The sequence below is a fragment of the Plasmodium gonderi genome (assembly GCF_002157705.1).
Source record: "Plasmodium gonderi DNA, contig: Chr11, whole genome shotgun sequence".
Classification (NCBI taxonomy): Eukaryota; Apicomplexa; class Aconoidasida; order Haemosporida; family Plasmodiidae; genus Plasmodium; species Plasmodium gonderi.
The window spans coordinates 1,500,479-1,518,945 of record NW_021628936.1 but is presented as its reverse complement, the minus strand read 5'-3'; the positions used below and the strand labels follow the sequence as shown (position 1 = coordinate 1,518,945).

Here is an 18,467-nt window from a genome sequence, read left to right as displayed (position 1 = left end):
TCTGGGGCGAGGTAAAATGTGGGAAACAAAAACGGCGATACTGGAAAGATAGAAAATTGGGTCACTGCCAAATTGGATTACTAACAAGGAGGGTTGTTACACAAACACGATTGATTATTGACAAATTGAGGTAGTGACAAGTTGAGTTGGTGGCAAAATGCGTGATTAGTGTCACGTAACAAACTACACACAAAAAATATCTTTTGGATTTAACAAAAAAAAAAAAAAAAAATAAAGAGTAAAAAATAAGGCGCGAAAAATAAAGCGTAAAAAATAAGGCGCGAAAAATAAAGCGTAAAAAATAAGGCGCGAAAAATGGAAAAAAACATTGCTTGTTCAGCTTATGCTTAGAGTGCAATCCCTTTATCACTTTTCCTTCGCTTGTAATGTGGGAAATGGTGAAAACAAAGCAGATACACTCCATTGTAAAGTGAAAAATAAAACATGATGTTAATAAAAAGGGGATATATTATAATAACACATTTCTCTTGTTCCTCTGGCTTAAACTCCTTTTCATAAAAAATTCTCTTCAGATTTTGTCATTTCTTTAAAAGGTTTTTAATTTAGCCCTTCACCCCCCACTCCACTTGTACTTTATTCCTTAATATGTGGCTCTCTTTTATATTGGATCACAGGTCCTGCCACACACACACATACACATACCCTCCAGTACCATTTTGTAATATTTATTATTCATTCTCTTTTCATTTCTCAAGTGCGACAGCCAAGAAATAAGAGGGAGGCATTGTATTCAGTGGGAAAAAATACAAAGGGATATAATCGAAGCGCTGCAAAATAGTAGAAAAAAAAAAAAACACAAACGTAAATGGGTTTACAATGTTATATTTTTTTTTTTTTTTTATGTTTTTTTCGCCCGAATTTATTCTTTCTCGTTTCTCTTCGTTACCTTGTATACCCTTCGTAAATGCACCTTTCTCTTATTAGTACTATACACAATAAGAGTCAACTGAGAGAGAGAGAAAAAAAAAAAAAAAAGGAGACGAGAAAATGAATGTGTGTAGTTGTATCATATGCATACTTCTGAAAAAACCGGATTTCTCATCCGTACAATGGTTCTTCTCTAGCCTTTTTGTTTAATTTTCATTTTTACCTCCTGCTTGACAGTATTAGCTTGAATAATATAGTTGCTCAGAAATTCCTGAAAAAGGTGGAACGGTGCAAATGTGTTCGTGTTTGTATGTTTGTGTATATGTGTTTATGTGTGTATGCTGGGACATGGCTCATATAATGAACTGATGGGTAGCCATTCATGTGATATAAAGGATACTACTACTCTCTTATCCCTTAGCATACACACGTGGTAGTTATGGTGATGCAAAGACACAACTGTTATCTGAAAATTTATACCTGATGATTCTTATTCATTTTGTTAATATGCTTTTCGAAGCCGCTGTGGTAGAGATTCTGGGGTGGGGGAAAAAAAAAAAAAAAAAAAAAGGGGATAATCAGATATAGTAATGTAAACGTTGCATTTGTGTTTATGATGATTAGAAAATTCTGTAGGCATTTCTCAATGTGCACTCGGCACCATGATCAGTAGTGTCCATTCATACATTTTCAAAGGAGAATGATTTAAAGAATATGGAAGACTTGTCTCTGTATATATCCATGATGATTCCTACAAAAAGGGTGGGTACATGTGTGGTAAAGTCATGGGGTAAAAAATGGGAAAACTAGAAACGAGTGGAGGAGTAACAAATGGAGGAATAACAAGTGGAGGAGTAACAAGTGGAGGAATAACAAGTGGAGGAGTAACAAATGGAGGAATAACAAGTGGAGGAGTAACAAGTGGAGGAATAACAAGTGGAGGAATAACAAGTGGAGGAGTAACAAGTGGAGGAATAACAAATGGAGGAATGATTAAGGAAGGACGGGACTACTTACCTCTGTTGTACCCCGGGTAGTCTCTCTTTTGCAAATACAAACAAAAAAAGGCCTTGAAAAAAAAAAAAAAAAGGAAAAAAATTTATATACATTGGATGGTACAAAATATAAAGCTATTAATATTAACACGTTAAATATACAAGAAAATGAAAGAAAGGAAAATATGGAAAAAGCAGAAATGATGGAAAAAACACGTCTCGCTTTGTGTCCTGAAATGTTACACAACAGCGTAAGGGGGGGTTTTCTTTTTTCTACAATCAGTTGCAGAATTTTTTTTTTTTTTTTTTTTTTTTTTCCTAACAATTTCACAGTCTATCTGGGCCCATTTGGATTTTGCCTTGCAGTTGTTACAATTTTCGCATATTTTTTCGATGATATCCTGCATGGGAGATATAGGAAATTGGGAAATTATGGAGAAAGTGGTGCGAGAAATTGTGGGGCAAAAAGTGGAAGCGCTGTTTTTTCACAAAATGGCGTAAAAGTGTAGCGACAATGCAGAAATGTTTTGCAACGTCGGTGCTGCTTCACTTCTAATCGGTGCTGCTTCACTTCTAATCGGTGCTGCATCACTTCTAATCGGCGTTAATCGTTGCTCATCCGTACCACGTCCGAGGTGTCCACAGAGGTCAAGATCTCCTGCGCTGTGGAGACGTGAGCCAGGAGCTTGTTTTCATCACTGATGATTCTCTTCATTATACGATGAACCATTATATCTGGGTACCTCCGAATGGGAGATGTAAAATGTGTGTATAGAAGAAAAGAAAGAGCGTAGTGATACGTGCTCATTTTGTTATCCTTTATATGTTTAAAAGTGTGATATTCTGCGCGTATCATTTTTTTCTTTGCATATGCACAAACAATGTCGGATATATTTTTATTTGTTTGTTTCAAGATATTTCGTGCTTCATCTAGAAATTTTAGAATATGTCTCAAATTTGAAACTTGTAAATATATTCCATGTTTTTCTAAAAGTTCAATAATATCATTTGTTTCAATAATATTTCCCAAAGTGTGACAACGGAAAACTGAAATATCTCTGTATTTGCTGAAGTATTGACGAATTGCCACTAATTTATTAGCACTTAGCATTAATTCTTCTACTAAATAATTTGCAAAAGTGTACTTATTCTTTACAATTCCTATGGGGCTACATGTACTGGATAGTATAAAATTCATTTTATTGTTGTTAAAAAGTAAAGATCCATTATTCCTTCGTATTACTCTTGCCCGTTTTGTAATTTTATGCATATAATATAAATTTTTTACAATTTGAAACATTTTTTTGTATGATAGTTTATAATTCTTATTATTTAATGATTTGAAAATACCTATTATTATTTTTATTCCATGTTTTACCTCACTGTTTTGCAAAATTCGTTCGTTCATCAACTTGTTTTCATTCTTCACCCTTTTGCTTTTGTTTCGATTCACCATGCATAAATCCTCCCTTTCCTCCTTTAAGCAATTCCTCGTTTTGTTTTCAGCTGCTAATGATGCTGAAGATGCCAGGGACAGGGGTGACGACCATACTATCTGTTCATGCTGATTGTGCACCGACAATCTCTCCTTTTTCTGTTCATTTATCTTGTCATGTTCAAATTTGTTTTGTAACGCGCTTGGCAAATCTTTTTCTACACCTTCGCAAATGCTACTTGTTTTTTTTTTTTTCTGGCCGTAAAAATGAAAGTTCAGAAATTTTCTGTATATACTGCTCTTCCTATTAACTTGATCTTTTTCAATCGGATTTTTTTTCACAGATGTGCACATCTCTATCGGGGTGGCATCTAATGGGGGAGTGGAGGCACTGTGGGATGTGTTGCTTTTCCTCTCTCTGTGCTCATTGGTGATAGGATCGTCTTGTCTTTTTTCCCATTGAATTGATTGAATTTTACTGACGTGATTTTCTTCTGCAATGTATTTAGGAATGCGAGAAACACGCACATTTTTCTGTTCTTTTACAAATTGATTGATTATCTTTCTTAACTTTACATAATTTTTTATAATGAGATATACCTCCTCATATGTAAACTTCACTTTACTACTTATTATACTCTCCTTGATGAAAAAGGAATTGTGATCAATTTTTCCTGAACTATCCATGTAGAAAAAAACAGACACACATAATCGATTATTGGTTGGATCCAAACTGCACAAAGATTCACTTAAAATTCGAGATATCATAGGGAAACATGTATGTGTCAAATAAATAGTCATTGCTCTATTGCGTGCATCAATATCTAGAGATGAATTTTCTTTAATAAAAAAAGACACATCTGTTATATGTACTCCTACTTCAAATAAATTATATTTTTTCCATTTGGTGGGACCCATTTCTTTCATTATCTCACTCATGCTTACAAAACGTTTGCATTTTTTGCAAAATAAATCGTGATTACTAAGTACATAACTTCCTATATCCTCATTCAGATATTTTTTAAAAAGGTGTTTATACTTCTTCATGCGATTCTTGATATGTTCTCCTTTTTTCACCTGTTCCACTCTACCATCGACGCTTCCATCAATGCTACTTCCACCCCCAACCCAGGTGTCATTCATATGGTACTGCTGATCCCGTTTCGATGAAAAAATATTCTGAACCCGCTGCATCTTCCTCTTCTTTTTCAATTCAGCGTGTGTTTCTTGCGAATTTAGATGCGAAAGTTCGCTGTGATCATCACGTTGGTTACCAATCTCTGAAGTGAACTCAGATACACTGGGTGTTATCATAATGCCATGCGTTTTTTTCCTCTCCTCTTGAATCCTTGGAGTAGATATCTTTTTCGCTTTTTCAATCCGTTTTTTCCAATGAAAACTTTCATATGCTCCTTCTTCCTTGTGTTCTAAAATATGTGATTCCTCATTTTGTTTTCCCATATCAGAATTATATGTATAGGTATCATCTTCAAACTGATTTTCAAAATTTTCTGTAATTTTTTTTTTTTTCTGTTTTTGATTATCTCTGTGTTTTTCTCCTTGATGGGTGGTACTACGGGAACTTCCTCCTCCCGTGTCTATACCCGATTCTGAGAAGTCCATGTAATTCTTCGACGTCCCTATAAAATCATATTTCCATTTTTCATTTTTGTTACTTCTCACGATGTTGTAGTGATTGTCTAGATATTCCTTGCTACTGTTGCTTTCCTGCAGAGGGTACTGCTCCTCCATATGGATCGTGGCACTGCCCTTTTGACGTTTCTCATGATATTGGTTCTCGCTGAACTGCTTGACCTGATTGTGTACATGAGCAAGTGATGCTTCTGGATGATTTTTCCTCTTTTTCTCCCCATTGTGGTTAGCGGTTTTTGTATCGTCTTTTATTTTTTTGCTTTTCTCCTCCCTCTTCCTTTCTCTCTTTTTCTCCCTCTTCTGCTCCCTCTTTTTCTCTTCCATTTTCCCTTTAACGAAATTTTCATACTTAATGTCCTCCATCTCTTGAATATATTTATTCTTTTTTAAATTTTCAAAAAAGTTGTTATCTTCCTTAACGAAAAGGGGTAGATTTTTGTCCAAAATGGACTCCTCAATTTCACCATTGTGTGCTACTAAATTGTGAATAACTTGGATGTAAAAGTTACACTTCATTATTCTTTTTTTGCTTATTCTGCTAATGTTAATAGCATCATCTAAATCTCTTGCAGTTTCAGGATCAATGGTAAAAATACATTTTTTGGTTAGATCAGTTCGTCTTTTTATTTCCTCTTTTACTATATCGGTGTATAAAATATATTTATTTTTTAAATCTTTTAAATAATCATCTTCTAACGGTTCTTTTAAATTAAAATTTAAATTATGATTCAGTAATATAGCATTTTGCATGTTATGAAATAAATCATTTTGTCCAAGTATTTCAACGATCTTCCCTTCTGGAAACATTTCATTTGAATTCCATTGAAATATTTTTATATATACTAACTGATTACTTATATCTATAACATTACATTTTTTCATGAATTCGATGATATGTTTATTTTCTACTTTAATGAATGGGATGTTCTTTTTAAATGGTATTGCCATACTATACTTTTGCCTCCTCATCTTTTCTCTGAATATGCATACGTACTTTATATTCGATCCGTGGTGTTCCTCTATGTAAACAATTTTACCTGTACATTCCTCCTCCGTCTCTCCATTTGGCTTCCAATTAGGGTTCCCATTCGAGTTCATATTCGATTGGTTCGTAAATTGCTTCGACACTTGGTTAGTAAATTGCTTCAACACTTGGTTAGTAAATTGCTTCGACACTTGGTTAGTAAATTGCTTCGACACTTGGTTAGTAAATTGCTTCCTCACATGCTTATTCGCGTCGCTTCCTCCCTCGTTCACCTTCTTCAGTTTTATCACCACGGTGTCTCCGTCTATTGCTCTGTTCATATCTTTCTTGGACGTGATGTGAATTTTTCTGTCGTTACAAATCACAAATCCATAATCGAACCTCCTGACATTGAGGATTCCCTGTAATAAGGAATTAGGCATGATGAGAGAGTTGGGCCCAGAGCGATCGAAAAATGACAACATGGCAACATGGTAACATGGCAAAATGACAACATGGAAACAGAATTGAAAGTCAGTTGCAACCAAATTGAAACAACATGGAAACCAAATTGAAAATCGGTTGCAGCGGAATAGTGCCCATGTTGTCTCAGAATGACCTCAAGAGATTATCGCGAGAATGATGTCGTGCAGCGCTCGACCAAAAGATTGGCTTCGCTCACAAAGAGACCATACAAATGAACTTAACCACGCTACGACAAAACCAATAGTCTTATACACTCCATAACCACTTACCCGTATATACTTTTTCCTGATAATTCCTCTAATGGCTTTTTCCTGAGTTATATATTCATCATAGATGGATTTTCCACACAAACCTTGGGTCATCATCATTCTCTTCTGCTTCTCATTACACTTTGCATCAATAAAATTGTAATCGTCGTTTTGCACAGGTACTATTGGTCCTTCTTCATTGGAGTTGTCATCTCTACTTAAGGAATTTTCTCTCATGCTTCCTTCCATTTGTTTATTCTCCTCTTTCGATCTATTCGATATGTTTGCACGTTTCGCCTTTTCTGCCTTTTTCTCCCTTCTTTCTGCTTCTGTCTTTTTCTTCTTCTTCTTCTTCTTCCTTTCTGCCCTTTTCTCCTCCTCTTCCCTTTTCTCCTTCTCTGCCCTTTTCCTCTTCCTTTCTGCTTCTTTCATTTTCCTCTTTTCCTCCCTTTTTTTTTCTTTTCTTTTTTTCTTTTCCTCATCTTTCGCTTCTTTCATTTTCCTCTTTTCTTCCTTCATCATTTCTTTTCTTCGTTTTTTTTCTTCCTTCTTTTTTGCCTTTCTCTTTAACTTTTCCTCTAGCAATTTCTCAACTTGTGAACTTTCTCCATTGACAAGTGAGTCTCCTGCTTTTCTCTCTTTTTTTGCAGATTCGTCCATATGCTCCTGGACTTTGACTTTCCCCCCTTTGTTTCGCTTTCTCTTTTTTCCTTTCATATTTTCTGTCTTGATATTTTCTGATTTTATCTTTGATTTTTCCAATTTTTCCAGTTTTTCCTTTTCATATTCTTCTGTATTCCCAATCTCTCCTCTGGTACCTTTATCCAAATACATATTCTTTACGACACTGGAAAAGTGTTCATTTAGGTCGTAAATGGCATTATACAAATTATAGTTGTAAACTACACTGTCGGCACTCCCCGTTGTGTTATCACTCAACCTTTCTTCATCATATAGACACTCCTCAGTGTTCTCTTCCCTCTGGTTCTCTTCTTCGATATGCTCCTTCTCCACATGTTCCCTCTCCTCCTTACATCTTCCTTTGTCAACATTCGATTTTTCACCTTGTTCATTTTTCTCTTCCTCAGTTTTGTTCTTTTTCGTCTCTTTCTTATTCAAATTCATCTGATTTGTTATGGAATCAATATTCATTTCTAGGGATGGATTTATATGATAAGATTCTTTTCTTTCATTCTTTAATTTAGAAAAATTGTTTATCACATTATTTTCACGTTCCTTCAGGTCTGTGCTTTTCCCCTCTCTGGCGAGCATGTGAAGAGGCTTATGCAATGCTGCACATTTATCATTCTTCCAGTTATCACCATTCTGCCAGTTATCGTCCTTCTCGCCCTTCTCCACCTCACCCTCTCCTTCATGACAATACTTCATATATTCTTGAAAGTAGTTTTTCCTTCTATATGCAGAATTCGCAACAATGGGCATATCGGAATAAATATCATGAGACCTTATCATATCTTCCCTCTTGCTGTTTTGCATAGATATAAGTTCTTCATTGAGCTTGTTGTCCTTCATCAGTGTGTTGGTCATGGAATTACAAACATACTTCTTGGTGCTGTTTTTTTTTTTCTTTTCTCTTTTTTTTGTTTGCATACTTTTGTTATTTTTCCCTAGGAATGTCTTTGTGCCATATGAATATATTGAAAATTTGTTTTCACTTTCTTTCATCCCATTTAGTGCTCTATTTTTTACAGGGCCTTCACTAGCCATAATGTTAATGTCTTTTTTATTTATTTCATCACTTTGGTCCATTTTCAAGCATGCATTTTTCTCTTTCATATGTACAATTTCGCCCATTTCGCTGATTCCTATAGTTTCCTCCCTCGTTGGTGCTTCAGCAGGTTCTTCAACATGGGCATCCTCGTCAAGTGCAACATCTGCAACATCTGCAACATCTGCAACATCTGCAACATCTGCAACATCTGCAACATCTACAACATTTGCGATATCTGCAACATCAGCAACATCTGCAACATCTGCAATTTCTTCCTTTTCTCCTTCCCAACCGGATTTGTACACGGATAAGTTCCATGGCTGAATCCATTTCTCTTCAACACAGTTATACTGTTTATTATAAGCAGTAATAATGCCAATGAGCCTATCTATTTCTTCGTTCAAGTAATTCAGAGATAGTTTACCTTTCATTGGGTTCTTCCCAATTATACTTTTTGATGTTTCTTCTTTACAAATGTGTTCATTCAGTAGCTTTATCAAGATGAATGATTTTTCCTTGAAAGTTTCTACATCTCCTATGTTTATGGTAACATGTGTGGGGTGAATGGTGATGGGCTTCTTTGTGTGCATGATGAGATAATCATTGGTATTATAATATTTATATTTTTCATCTCCTCCCACTTTTTTGTAGACAAAGTTGTGATATGAAGAAGGATCGTCCTTAAATGGTATAAACTTTGAAGGGATACAATATGGAGAATGATTCCTTCTGGAATTGTCAACATGATCTTCCAAAGAATCAATTTCCATGTTAGTTCTTTTTAATAGCAGCTTAACATCCCTTCCAATTGACTCAAGTGATATTTTCAAAGTGCTTATTTCTAAATCTTGTTTTTTAATTTCTTCATTTACTATTTTGAGAAGTCTTTTTGTATTTATATTTGTCTCTTTTGATTGATTTTCCTCCTCCTCTTCTTCTTCTTCTTCTTCTTCTTCCTCTTCCTGTGTAATGAAATTCTTCGAAATTACATTGACTGAAGAAATGAAATTTTCCTTCATACCTTTCTTTTTCTTAATTTGTCGTCTTCTATGATTAGAACTAACACAAATTTCCTCTATATTTATATTTTCTCCCTCTTCATTGGTGCAAATGGGTGAAATATCCTCTTCCGTGACAACATTTTTATCTTTTTTATTTTTATTATTTTTTTTTTTTTTTTTCTTCTTCTTCTTCTTCTTCTTCTTTGATATATTCTTATCATCTTGTGTATCCACCACCAATGGTATGCCCTGAATGGGTCCCTTACCATTACCATCAGTAGTACCAGTATGAACCTGTGCACTTGGATTTCCACGCAAAAGTTTTTTAAGATGTTTATATATGGATTTGTATTTTTCATAATTTGGTGTATCCTTCTGTTCATTTTGTCTAAGATAACGACATACAATCTGAATACATAATAAGTACTCATCAGATGAGATGTCCAATTCTTTGTACGATTCATGATGCGTAAAGTTATTTTCATCTATCTGGGCAATCTGTATGAGTATCGATTCTATGGCACGAATTTTATATTTTGAAAAAATATAATTCTTAAATAACTTTCTTTTACCTTTTGTATTAAGCGTACTCTTAATATTTTTCTTATCTACATTCTGCACCAACAGAACCTTGATAACACGGAAATCCACATTTTTTCCTGTTCTCTTTAGAATATGTTTCATCATACGTTTGCTAACGAATTTTATTCTGTTTTCTTCAAAGTGCGCTTTTACAATTTCGCAAATTTTTTTTCTTGTTAGGATGATCTTCAATATTTGTCGTATCACTTCTTTTTCAGCTTCTTTTTCAGCTTCTTTTACGGCTTCCTTTCCGGCTTCTTTTACGGCTTCTTTTTTTGTCTTCTCACTTTGTTCCACTTTATGACGTACTTCATCTTTTAAAACTGTTTCTTCCTTTTTGTTCTTTTCTCCTTTTTCTCTTTTTTTTTTTTGTTTCTTAGTACTTGAGCGGCTCATCCCACTCATGTAATCTACAACCTCGAAACGCTTTTCTAATAAACATGATTGGTAACTTTCCGTGTCCTCATCACACACATCATCCTTTGTCCTAATTCCTCCTTGGTCGCTAGCGCATATGTTCCTTTCTCTGCCTTTGATGAATCCTGATCTTAGATCTCCATTTCTCCTCCCATTCAACACATGTCCTTTTCTACCCTTGACCAGCAATCCGAGACTACCCGCAGGGGGCATCTTTGGCCCATCCGTCTGTCCATCTTCTTCATCTTCTTGTCCATCCTCCTGTCCATCCTCCTGCCCATCCTCCTGTCCATCCTCCTGTCCATCTTCTTCATCTTCTTGTCCATCCTCTTGTCCATCCTCCTGTCCATCCTCCTGCCCATACTCCTGTCCATACTCCTGTCCATCCTCCTGTCCATCCTCTTCTTCGTCTCCTTCATCTCCTTCGTCTCCTTCATCTCCTTCATCTCCTTCATCTCCTTCATCTCCTTCGTCTCCTTCATCTCCTTCTTCATCTTCTACACTTTGATGTTCACATTTTTCCATGTCGTCAGATGATAGAACTCCATTGTGTGTTTGCTTAAAAATGTTCTTCTCCTTCTCATACAATTTCGCAATTTCCTTTTTAAAAGAAACATACGAGAATTCTTTTAAGACTCTTTTATTTTTCAGCCTTTTGTAAAACGTGCTATTTTTTTTGGTATTCATGCTACGATACGCTCATTGTATTTCCTCCGTTTCTCTTCCGTCGCTTCCGTCGCTTCTGTCGCTTCTGTCGCTTCTGTCGCTTCCGTCGCTTCTGTCGCTTCTGTCGCTTCCGTCGCTTCTGTCGCTTCTTTCCCTTTTTTTTTTTTCTTTTTTTTTTTCTTTTTTTTTTTCTTTTTTTTTCTCCCTCAGACTATCCACAAAACCTGGGAAAAACGGAACAATTGAAAATTTCCCTTTTCTCCCCCTACCCAATCCAGGCACAAAATTTTGTTGCTTACAAAATGAGAAATAAACATAAACTACAAAAATTATGCACTGCCATAAATCATTTAACCGTTCTTTCGTCGTTTAAAGTGCTTTTGCAGCCTTTTATACTATCTTGCATAGCTTTTATGTTTCTTTTATTTTCTTTATTTTTCTTCTCTTTTTTTTTTTTTTTTCTTTATTTTTCTTCATTTTTCTTCTCTTTTTTTTTTTTTTTTTTTTTTTTTTTTTTTCCCTTTTTTATTCTTTTTTTTTTTCTGTTGTTTTTTTTTCTTCCATCTTTTTTTTCTTTTTTTTTTTTTTTTTTTTTTTTTTTTTTTTTTTTTTTTTTTTTTTTTGGGTGTGGAGTTGGAGTGGTGGTGGTTAATAATCTCTTGCATAAGCAAAGAAGGGAATACAAGCGTGCATATTCAGAAGGTGGATATGTGGAGAAGCGTGTGTGGAGAAATATGCGTGGAGAGAAGTATACGAGGATGTCTGTGTGGAGAGAAGTATACGAGGATGTATGTGTGGAGAGAAGTATACGAGGATGTATGCGTGGAGATGTATGCCTGGTGGGGTATTCCATGGATATTTGCCTTTTTTAAGCGGGTAATTTTTAAGGGCATATTTTTTGGGGCATATTTTTTGGGGCATATTTTTTGGGGCATATTTTTTAGGGCATATTTTTTAGGGCATATTTTTTGGGGCATATTTTTTGGGGCATATTTTTTAGGGCATATTTTTTAGGGCATATTTTTTAGGGCATATTTTTTAAGGCATATTTCCAAAGGAACACGTGAGAATTCTCGATTAGAAGATACTTTTCTGTTCACTCATTAATGTATTCTCATGAGAACATGATGGTGAGCACGGAATTTTGAAACCTTTCCCTCTTCCCACTCAGCAGTTCCTCGTGCACTTTATTTTGGGATGCGTTAAATTACCCATGCATCACACCAAAACAGGTTCGCAACTCCACCCCCACAAAAAAAAAAAAAAAAAAAAAAGCAAAATAAATAGGAAAATAAATAAATGAGCAAATAAAAAAAAAAAAAAAGAGCAAAATAAATAGGAAAATAAATAAATGAGCAAATAAAAAAAAAAAAAAGAGCAAAATAAATAGGAAAATAAATAAATGAGCAAATAAAAAAAAAAAAAAAAAGCAAAATAAATAGGAAAATAAATAAATGAGCAAATAAAAAAAAAAAAATAAATAATTATCCTCCCTCCCCAAAGCAACGAATAATATGTGGTACCTTTTGTTGTGTAAAGGAAAAAAAAATTAAAACATGGCCAAAACATGGCCAAAACATGGCTAAAATATGGCTAAAATATGGCTAAAATATGGCTAAAATATGGCTAAAATATGGCTAAAATATGGCTAAAATATGGCTAAAATATGGCTAAAATATGGCTAAAATGCGTTTGAAGTGTCATAGAAAACCGAAAGAGGGTCCATAAAGAAGGCAGCAAACAAGGCTGAGAAACGGGTGGAACTTGTTATGTAAATAATCTGCCTTAACACACATGTCCATTCGTCCACCTGCTACCTATGGGTAGACACTGTGCAGGAATTGCGTGTGACTTCTCATGCCAACATATTTCATATCATTACACCATTTTGTGACAAAAGTTAGCCCATAGATTCAAAAGTTTCAACCATTTGTCTTAATTTCTTCTTTTCCTTTTTATTTCACAAAAAAGAAAAAAAAAAAAAAAAAAAAAAAAAATTCAGACACTTACAAATTGAAAATATTAAAAAAACGTGTCTATGTCGTATAGCTAACTTTTAGAGACTGATGATATGTTTAGGTTGAATAAAAAGTTTTGTAAAAAAGTTGTTACATTGTACAGAAGTGATGTACAAAATGGAGGGAAAAAAATTGGAAAATATGAAAACAATATGACAGACGCAAATGAATGCAAACTGTAAAAAATGGGGAAAAAGAAAAAATAACCAATGGAGAAAAAGTACTCCTGTATCTTCACAAATTTAAAAAAAAAAAAAAAAAACAGTGACAAGTAGAAGGAAATTTTAACGTTGTACTAGATATATCGCTCCCCCACCCACATACATACATACATACATACACACATACACACACACACACACACACACACACACACACAGAATGTTCGCTATACAAATATGGTTATGTATGGTCGCATTCCTTATCTATCCTTCTTTCTTGTTTCACGAGGGGTTGATATTTCAAATTTTATTTTTCTGGCTTATCTTTTTCATTTTTCAACAGGTCTATCGTGTATACAATTTTCAATGAAAAAAGATGCTTTTTTTTTTTTTTTGTCTTAACGATATTAAGAAAAGAACAATAACATAATTTTAGACTCTTATGTTCCATTTTTTTTTTTTTTTTTTTTTTTTTTTTTTTTAGGTAGAAAGGGGGCATATGAAAGAATGACAATTCTTATGAAAACATTATGCAAATGTTCGTTTTGCATAGGTATATATGTCTCACCACATAAATGGTGAGAAATATTAAAGGTGCCTAAGAAAAAAATGAAAAAAAAAAAAAAATAAAATAAAACATTGACTTTTTCTGTCCATAAATGTTCAGGGTGATAAAATTGTTTAAGCTTTTCCTTTCCTTTTTTTTTTGTTCTTTCCATTTCGTTCCTTTTTTTTTTTCTTTTTCTAATTAGCCTTTGTTAAAGTACACATTAGAGAATTATTATAAGAAAAAATTCATTCGTTATGCTACATTTTGATATGTTTTGTTTTATCATTATTATTATTATTATTTTTTTTTTTTTTTTTTTCCGCAGACCGCATTTGGCACTTTGTGTTTTTAGTTTGGCCTTTTTCATTCTCCCATTTCTTTCTCTTCCCACTCCTCATTTTTTTTTTTTTTTTTTCTTTTTTTCTGGATCAAGCACGAAACCTTTTTTCTCTCACTCTCCCTTTTTTTTTTTTTTTTCATTTAATTTCATTTTAATTCATTTAAATATGCTAATTTTTTGAATTTTTTTTTTTTTTTTGTTTTTCGATAAATAAAATATCTATTCAATTACACTTTGTCTATTTTAGAACTATGTTTTTTTTTTTTTTTTTTTTTTTTAAAGACTATTTCCTTTGAGCTTATTTAAGCCCATGTCAAATAAGAATACAATTTTGAAAAATTTTACAAAATCTTCTATTAGTGTATTCGTTATAAAAGTGCATGTTAAAAGTTTTTTAAGGGCTTTCTTATAAGTGTGCATTTTTTTTTTTTTTTTTTTACATGCTTACACACTTAGCAGGTGCATACCAAGGGTGTGAGGGTGGAGAACAAGTGTAAGAGAGGGGAGAGATAAGTGCAATGCTAGGGAGAAACATTTGTTAAAATATAAAGTGCACACGTGAAAGAAGCACAGGCGAGTGTTAAGCACGCGTGTAAGAAAAATGTTCCATTCATGCTTAATCATTTACACACTCTTAAGTGAATGCAACGCAAACTTCCTTTATACCCAATTCCTGAGGTCCCAAGGATAATATTTACTCATCGCAACAGAGGGAATGATGCTTCCAAAATATTACTGTCAAAACATAACACGCCACGCATCACACCCCGAACTTTTTTCTAATCTCTTTCATTCTCAAGTGCAAATTTTTTCCCCCCGTTCCATTTCTGCTCCATCACTATTTCACCTTCTTGACATCTAACCTCTGTAAGTTTATTTCGCTGGGGTAATCTCCATCTAGCATTTTCCATTTAAGATCTGCTTCGGTACACACACGCATGCAAAAACATTGGAGGCTGTACTTCTCACCGGCCTCACAGTTTTACTTCACACACATGCATATGCACGCATACATACACACATTAATGCATATACATACAACTGCGCATGCAATATTGGGAAATCTCTCTCTCTAGCTGACCCGTAGCTAGCGAAAAAGGAGCTTGGCTATTATGCCTCCAAATGGGATTTGCCATCCATATTTTCCTGCTGGGATTCACCTTGACGTACCATATATCTTTACCCTCTGCACGATCGCAAACGGGTAACCCAACGGTCAAGAGGAGGACTTGGCAGAATCGCTATCTGAACGGCTTGGCAGAATCGCTATCTGAACGGCTTGGCAGAATCGCGATCTGAACCGCTTAGCAGAATCGCTATCTGAACCGCTTAGCAGAATCGCTATCTGAACCGCTTAGCAGAATCGCTATCTGAACCGCTTATAACGGGACAGCAGGTGCGTTATAAATCTCATCGGACAGGTGTATATGCACAGCCCACTGTAGGCTGCTTGTCACCAAGAAGATAAAACCATGTATGGGATAACTTTGACCAAGTGCAAAATTTACTTTAATAACATTTATTCGACAGTATCTCTGGAAGAGAAACTAGGGGGAGGAACATATGGAGATGTTTACAAAGGAAAGGTGATAAAATATAATAACAATAATGACCTTTATCAAAATACGAACTATTTACCATATGATTACTACACAGATGAGTTTGTTTTCTTCAGGAAAAATGTATATGCGATTAAATTTTTTCGTGATGATTTGAGAACAATAAATGATGAAGGTATCAGTTGTACAACATTACGAGAATTGAGTTGTTTAAAAAATATAGGAAGACATCCAAATATATTAAGATTGATAGATGTAACTATTGATAGACAGAAATGTATAAGTGAATATATTAATAGACAAATATTACAACATTATACTTCAAATTTTCACCACTCAACAAAATTAGATATGGCACCATTATCAGCAGATCAAAAATTTATATTTGCAGCATATGAATATTGTGATGGTGGAGACTTGAAGCGATTAATCCAGAAGACAAAAATTAGTGATGAACAAGCAGGGTTAAGTTTGAAGGAGGCTAAATGGTTATCATTCCAATTATTAAATGGATTAGCTTATTTACATAATAATAAAATGTGTCATAGAGATTTGAAACCTGAAAATGTTATGTTGCAACAAACACAAAATCATAAATATTTATTAAAAATTGGTGACTTAGGATTATGTCGCGAATTAAAAAATGATGGAGACATGACTCCTACTGTTTGTACTATTTACTATCGTCCTTTAGAGGTTCTACTGTCCAAATTTGAAATTGCAAAAGGAAAGAAGGGAAGAGCTAAAGCGAAAGCGAAATCCAAACCATGCACTGCTGCTCACAGGAATTCTACAACATGTGATAAGTATCATCATGGTGGGAATGTCAGAAATGGTAATAATAGCAAGAGCAACAATATTGCTGACTCTGCGTGTAGAAGTAGCAATTGTAATAATAACAATAATAATGGTAATACCAATAGTGGTAGTAATGGTGGGGGAAAACATAAAGACAAGGAGAAGATGAGAGAACGAGAACGAGGGCGAGAAAAAGAAGCAGAAAAGGCACAAAGAAAAGGAGAAATAGAAGCAGAAAAGACACAGAGAAAAGGAGGAATCGAAGCAGAAAGAGCACAAAGAAAAGGAGGAATCGAAGGAGAAGAAGATTACTACAATAGTAAAGATTTTCAGTATGGACTTAATGTGGATATATGGTCAGCTGCATGCATTATCTGTGAACTAATCATAGGTAAACCACTCTTCAGAGGAGTAACTGAATTTGATTTAATAATAAGAATAGTTAACTCTTTAGGAAAACCAAATAATGATGAACTTGAGTTCTTTAGTGATTCTCGTTTTTACCCACTAAAGGAAGATTTCTTTAATGTTAATATAAAAAATAAAAAGGATGCATTGAATGTAATAACAAATGGAAGAATAGATGAGTTAGGTATCGATTTATTGGTTAAAATGTTGAAGTACAATCCAAATGACAGAATAACAGCAGCGGATGCTTTATCACACCCATGGTTTTCAGACATTCGATTTGATAATTTAGATGGAATTGGAGTATACAATTGGTATGTTCATTGTTTGAAATATTATATTGGCATAAAAACATTCAGAGAAATCGAACAGAAAAAAAAAAACTTACTAACAACTACTATGATTTCTCATTTTCTGTGCAAATCTGATGATAAATATGCAAAAATAATTTTCAAATTAATAAATGATACTTTTAAAAATTTGGGTGGATATAAAAAAAGTGGAAGAAGATCCTTTGCAATATTTTCAGACAAATATGCAAATGATGAAAAAAATTCAAATGGATTTATCAAGCGTGCTAGTATAAAAGTACTAAATGATATGAAAGAAAAAAATGTAATCGAGACTAAGGAAGAATTTTCCTTTTACGACGATAGTAACAATTGCTCTACCCCTCTTTCCTCTTCTTCATCAAAAAGACGAAAATTTAATCGATCCAGTTATCATGCAATGAACCCAGAAAATTCTTATGAATTCACCAAATCTATGAGAGTCAAAAGGAATCTTTCCATTCCTGATTTTTCTTCTCCCAGTAGGAAGAAGCAAAGACACAAGGCTCAGGCCAAGTCTGCCACCACTACCAACCGCTCCGCCGCAGGTCAACTCTCCGCCTTCCGCGGATTCACCTAACCAATTTAGCTAAGTTAGCAGAAGTTTATCTAAGTTAGCAGAAGTTTATCTAAGTTAGCAGAAGTTTGTCTAAGTTAGAACCAGTTTGTCTAAGTTAGAACCAGTTTGTCTAAGTTAGCAGAAGTTTGTCTAAGTTAGAACCAATTTGTCTAAGTTAGAAGCAGTTTGCCTAAGTTAGAACCAATTTGTCTAAGTTAGAACCAGTTTATCTAAGTTAGAACCAGTTTAGTATCCATTTTTGAAATCCCCATTAGGACAAAATACAACAACGGACCTAATATCTACCACACTACCCAAGTGGTATTCATGCATACACCTCGAACTCTTATGAAGTGTTATGTAATATTATGTAATGTTATGAAATGCTGTGAAACACCACATAATTGGGTGAAAAGGGGTCAAACTGTTATGAACTATTACGAAATAGCTAGCCTTTTCACCATGTTGACGGTGCAACAACAAAGCGGAGTGGCACTCGTCTGTAGTCTTAAGGAGGAAGAGAAGGAGAGTATGTGTACTTACATTCTTCATTTTATTTTTAAATCTGGTGCAGAGGAACAGTTTCTACTACACACGCGCATACATACATCTATGTGTATACATATATTCCATACACTTACATTTTCCATTCATGTGCATTTTCATTTTCTGCAAAAT

General features: G+C 34.2%; 2 protein-coding genes across 2 annotated transcripts; one reads left to right on the top strand and one right to left on the bottom strand.

Moving 5' to 3' along the window:
* Window positions 1-704: 704 nt before the first annotated feature.
* Window positions 705-11,088, bottom strand: PGO_113230 (hypothetical protein, conserved; the record flags this gene model as incomplete). The annotated part of the gene is made up of 9 exons (XM_028688657.1): window positions 705-788; window positions 908-967; window positions 1,112-1,159; window positions 1,369-1,425; window positions 1,575-1,639; window positions 1,906-1,957; window positions 2,207-2,284; window positions 2,509-6,357; window positions 6,691-11,088. The coding sequence occupies 9 exons, from the start codon at window positions 11,086-11,088 to the stop codon at window positions 705-707; spliced, it is 8,691 nt and encodes a 2,896-aa protein (XP_028544458.1).
* Window positions 11,089-15,608: 4,520 nt separating this feature from the next.
* Window positions 15,609-17,810, top strand: PGO_113220 (cdc2-like protein kinase; the record flags this gene model as incomplete). The annotated part of the gene is made up of 1 exon (XM_028688656.1): window positions 15,609-17,810. One exon carries the CDS (start codon window positions 15,609-15,611, stop codon window positions 17,808-17,810), a length of 2,202 nt encoding a protein of 733 aa, XP_028544457.1.
* Between the last annotated feature and the right edge of the window lie 657 nt (window positions 17,811-18,467).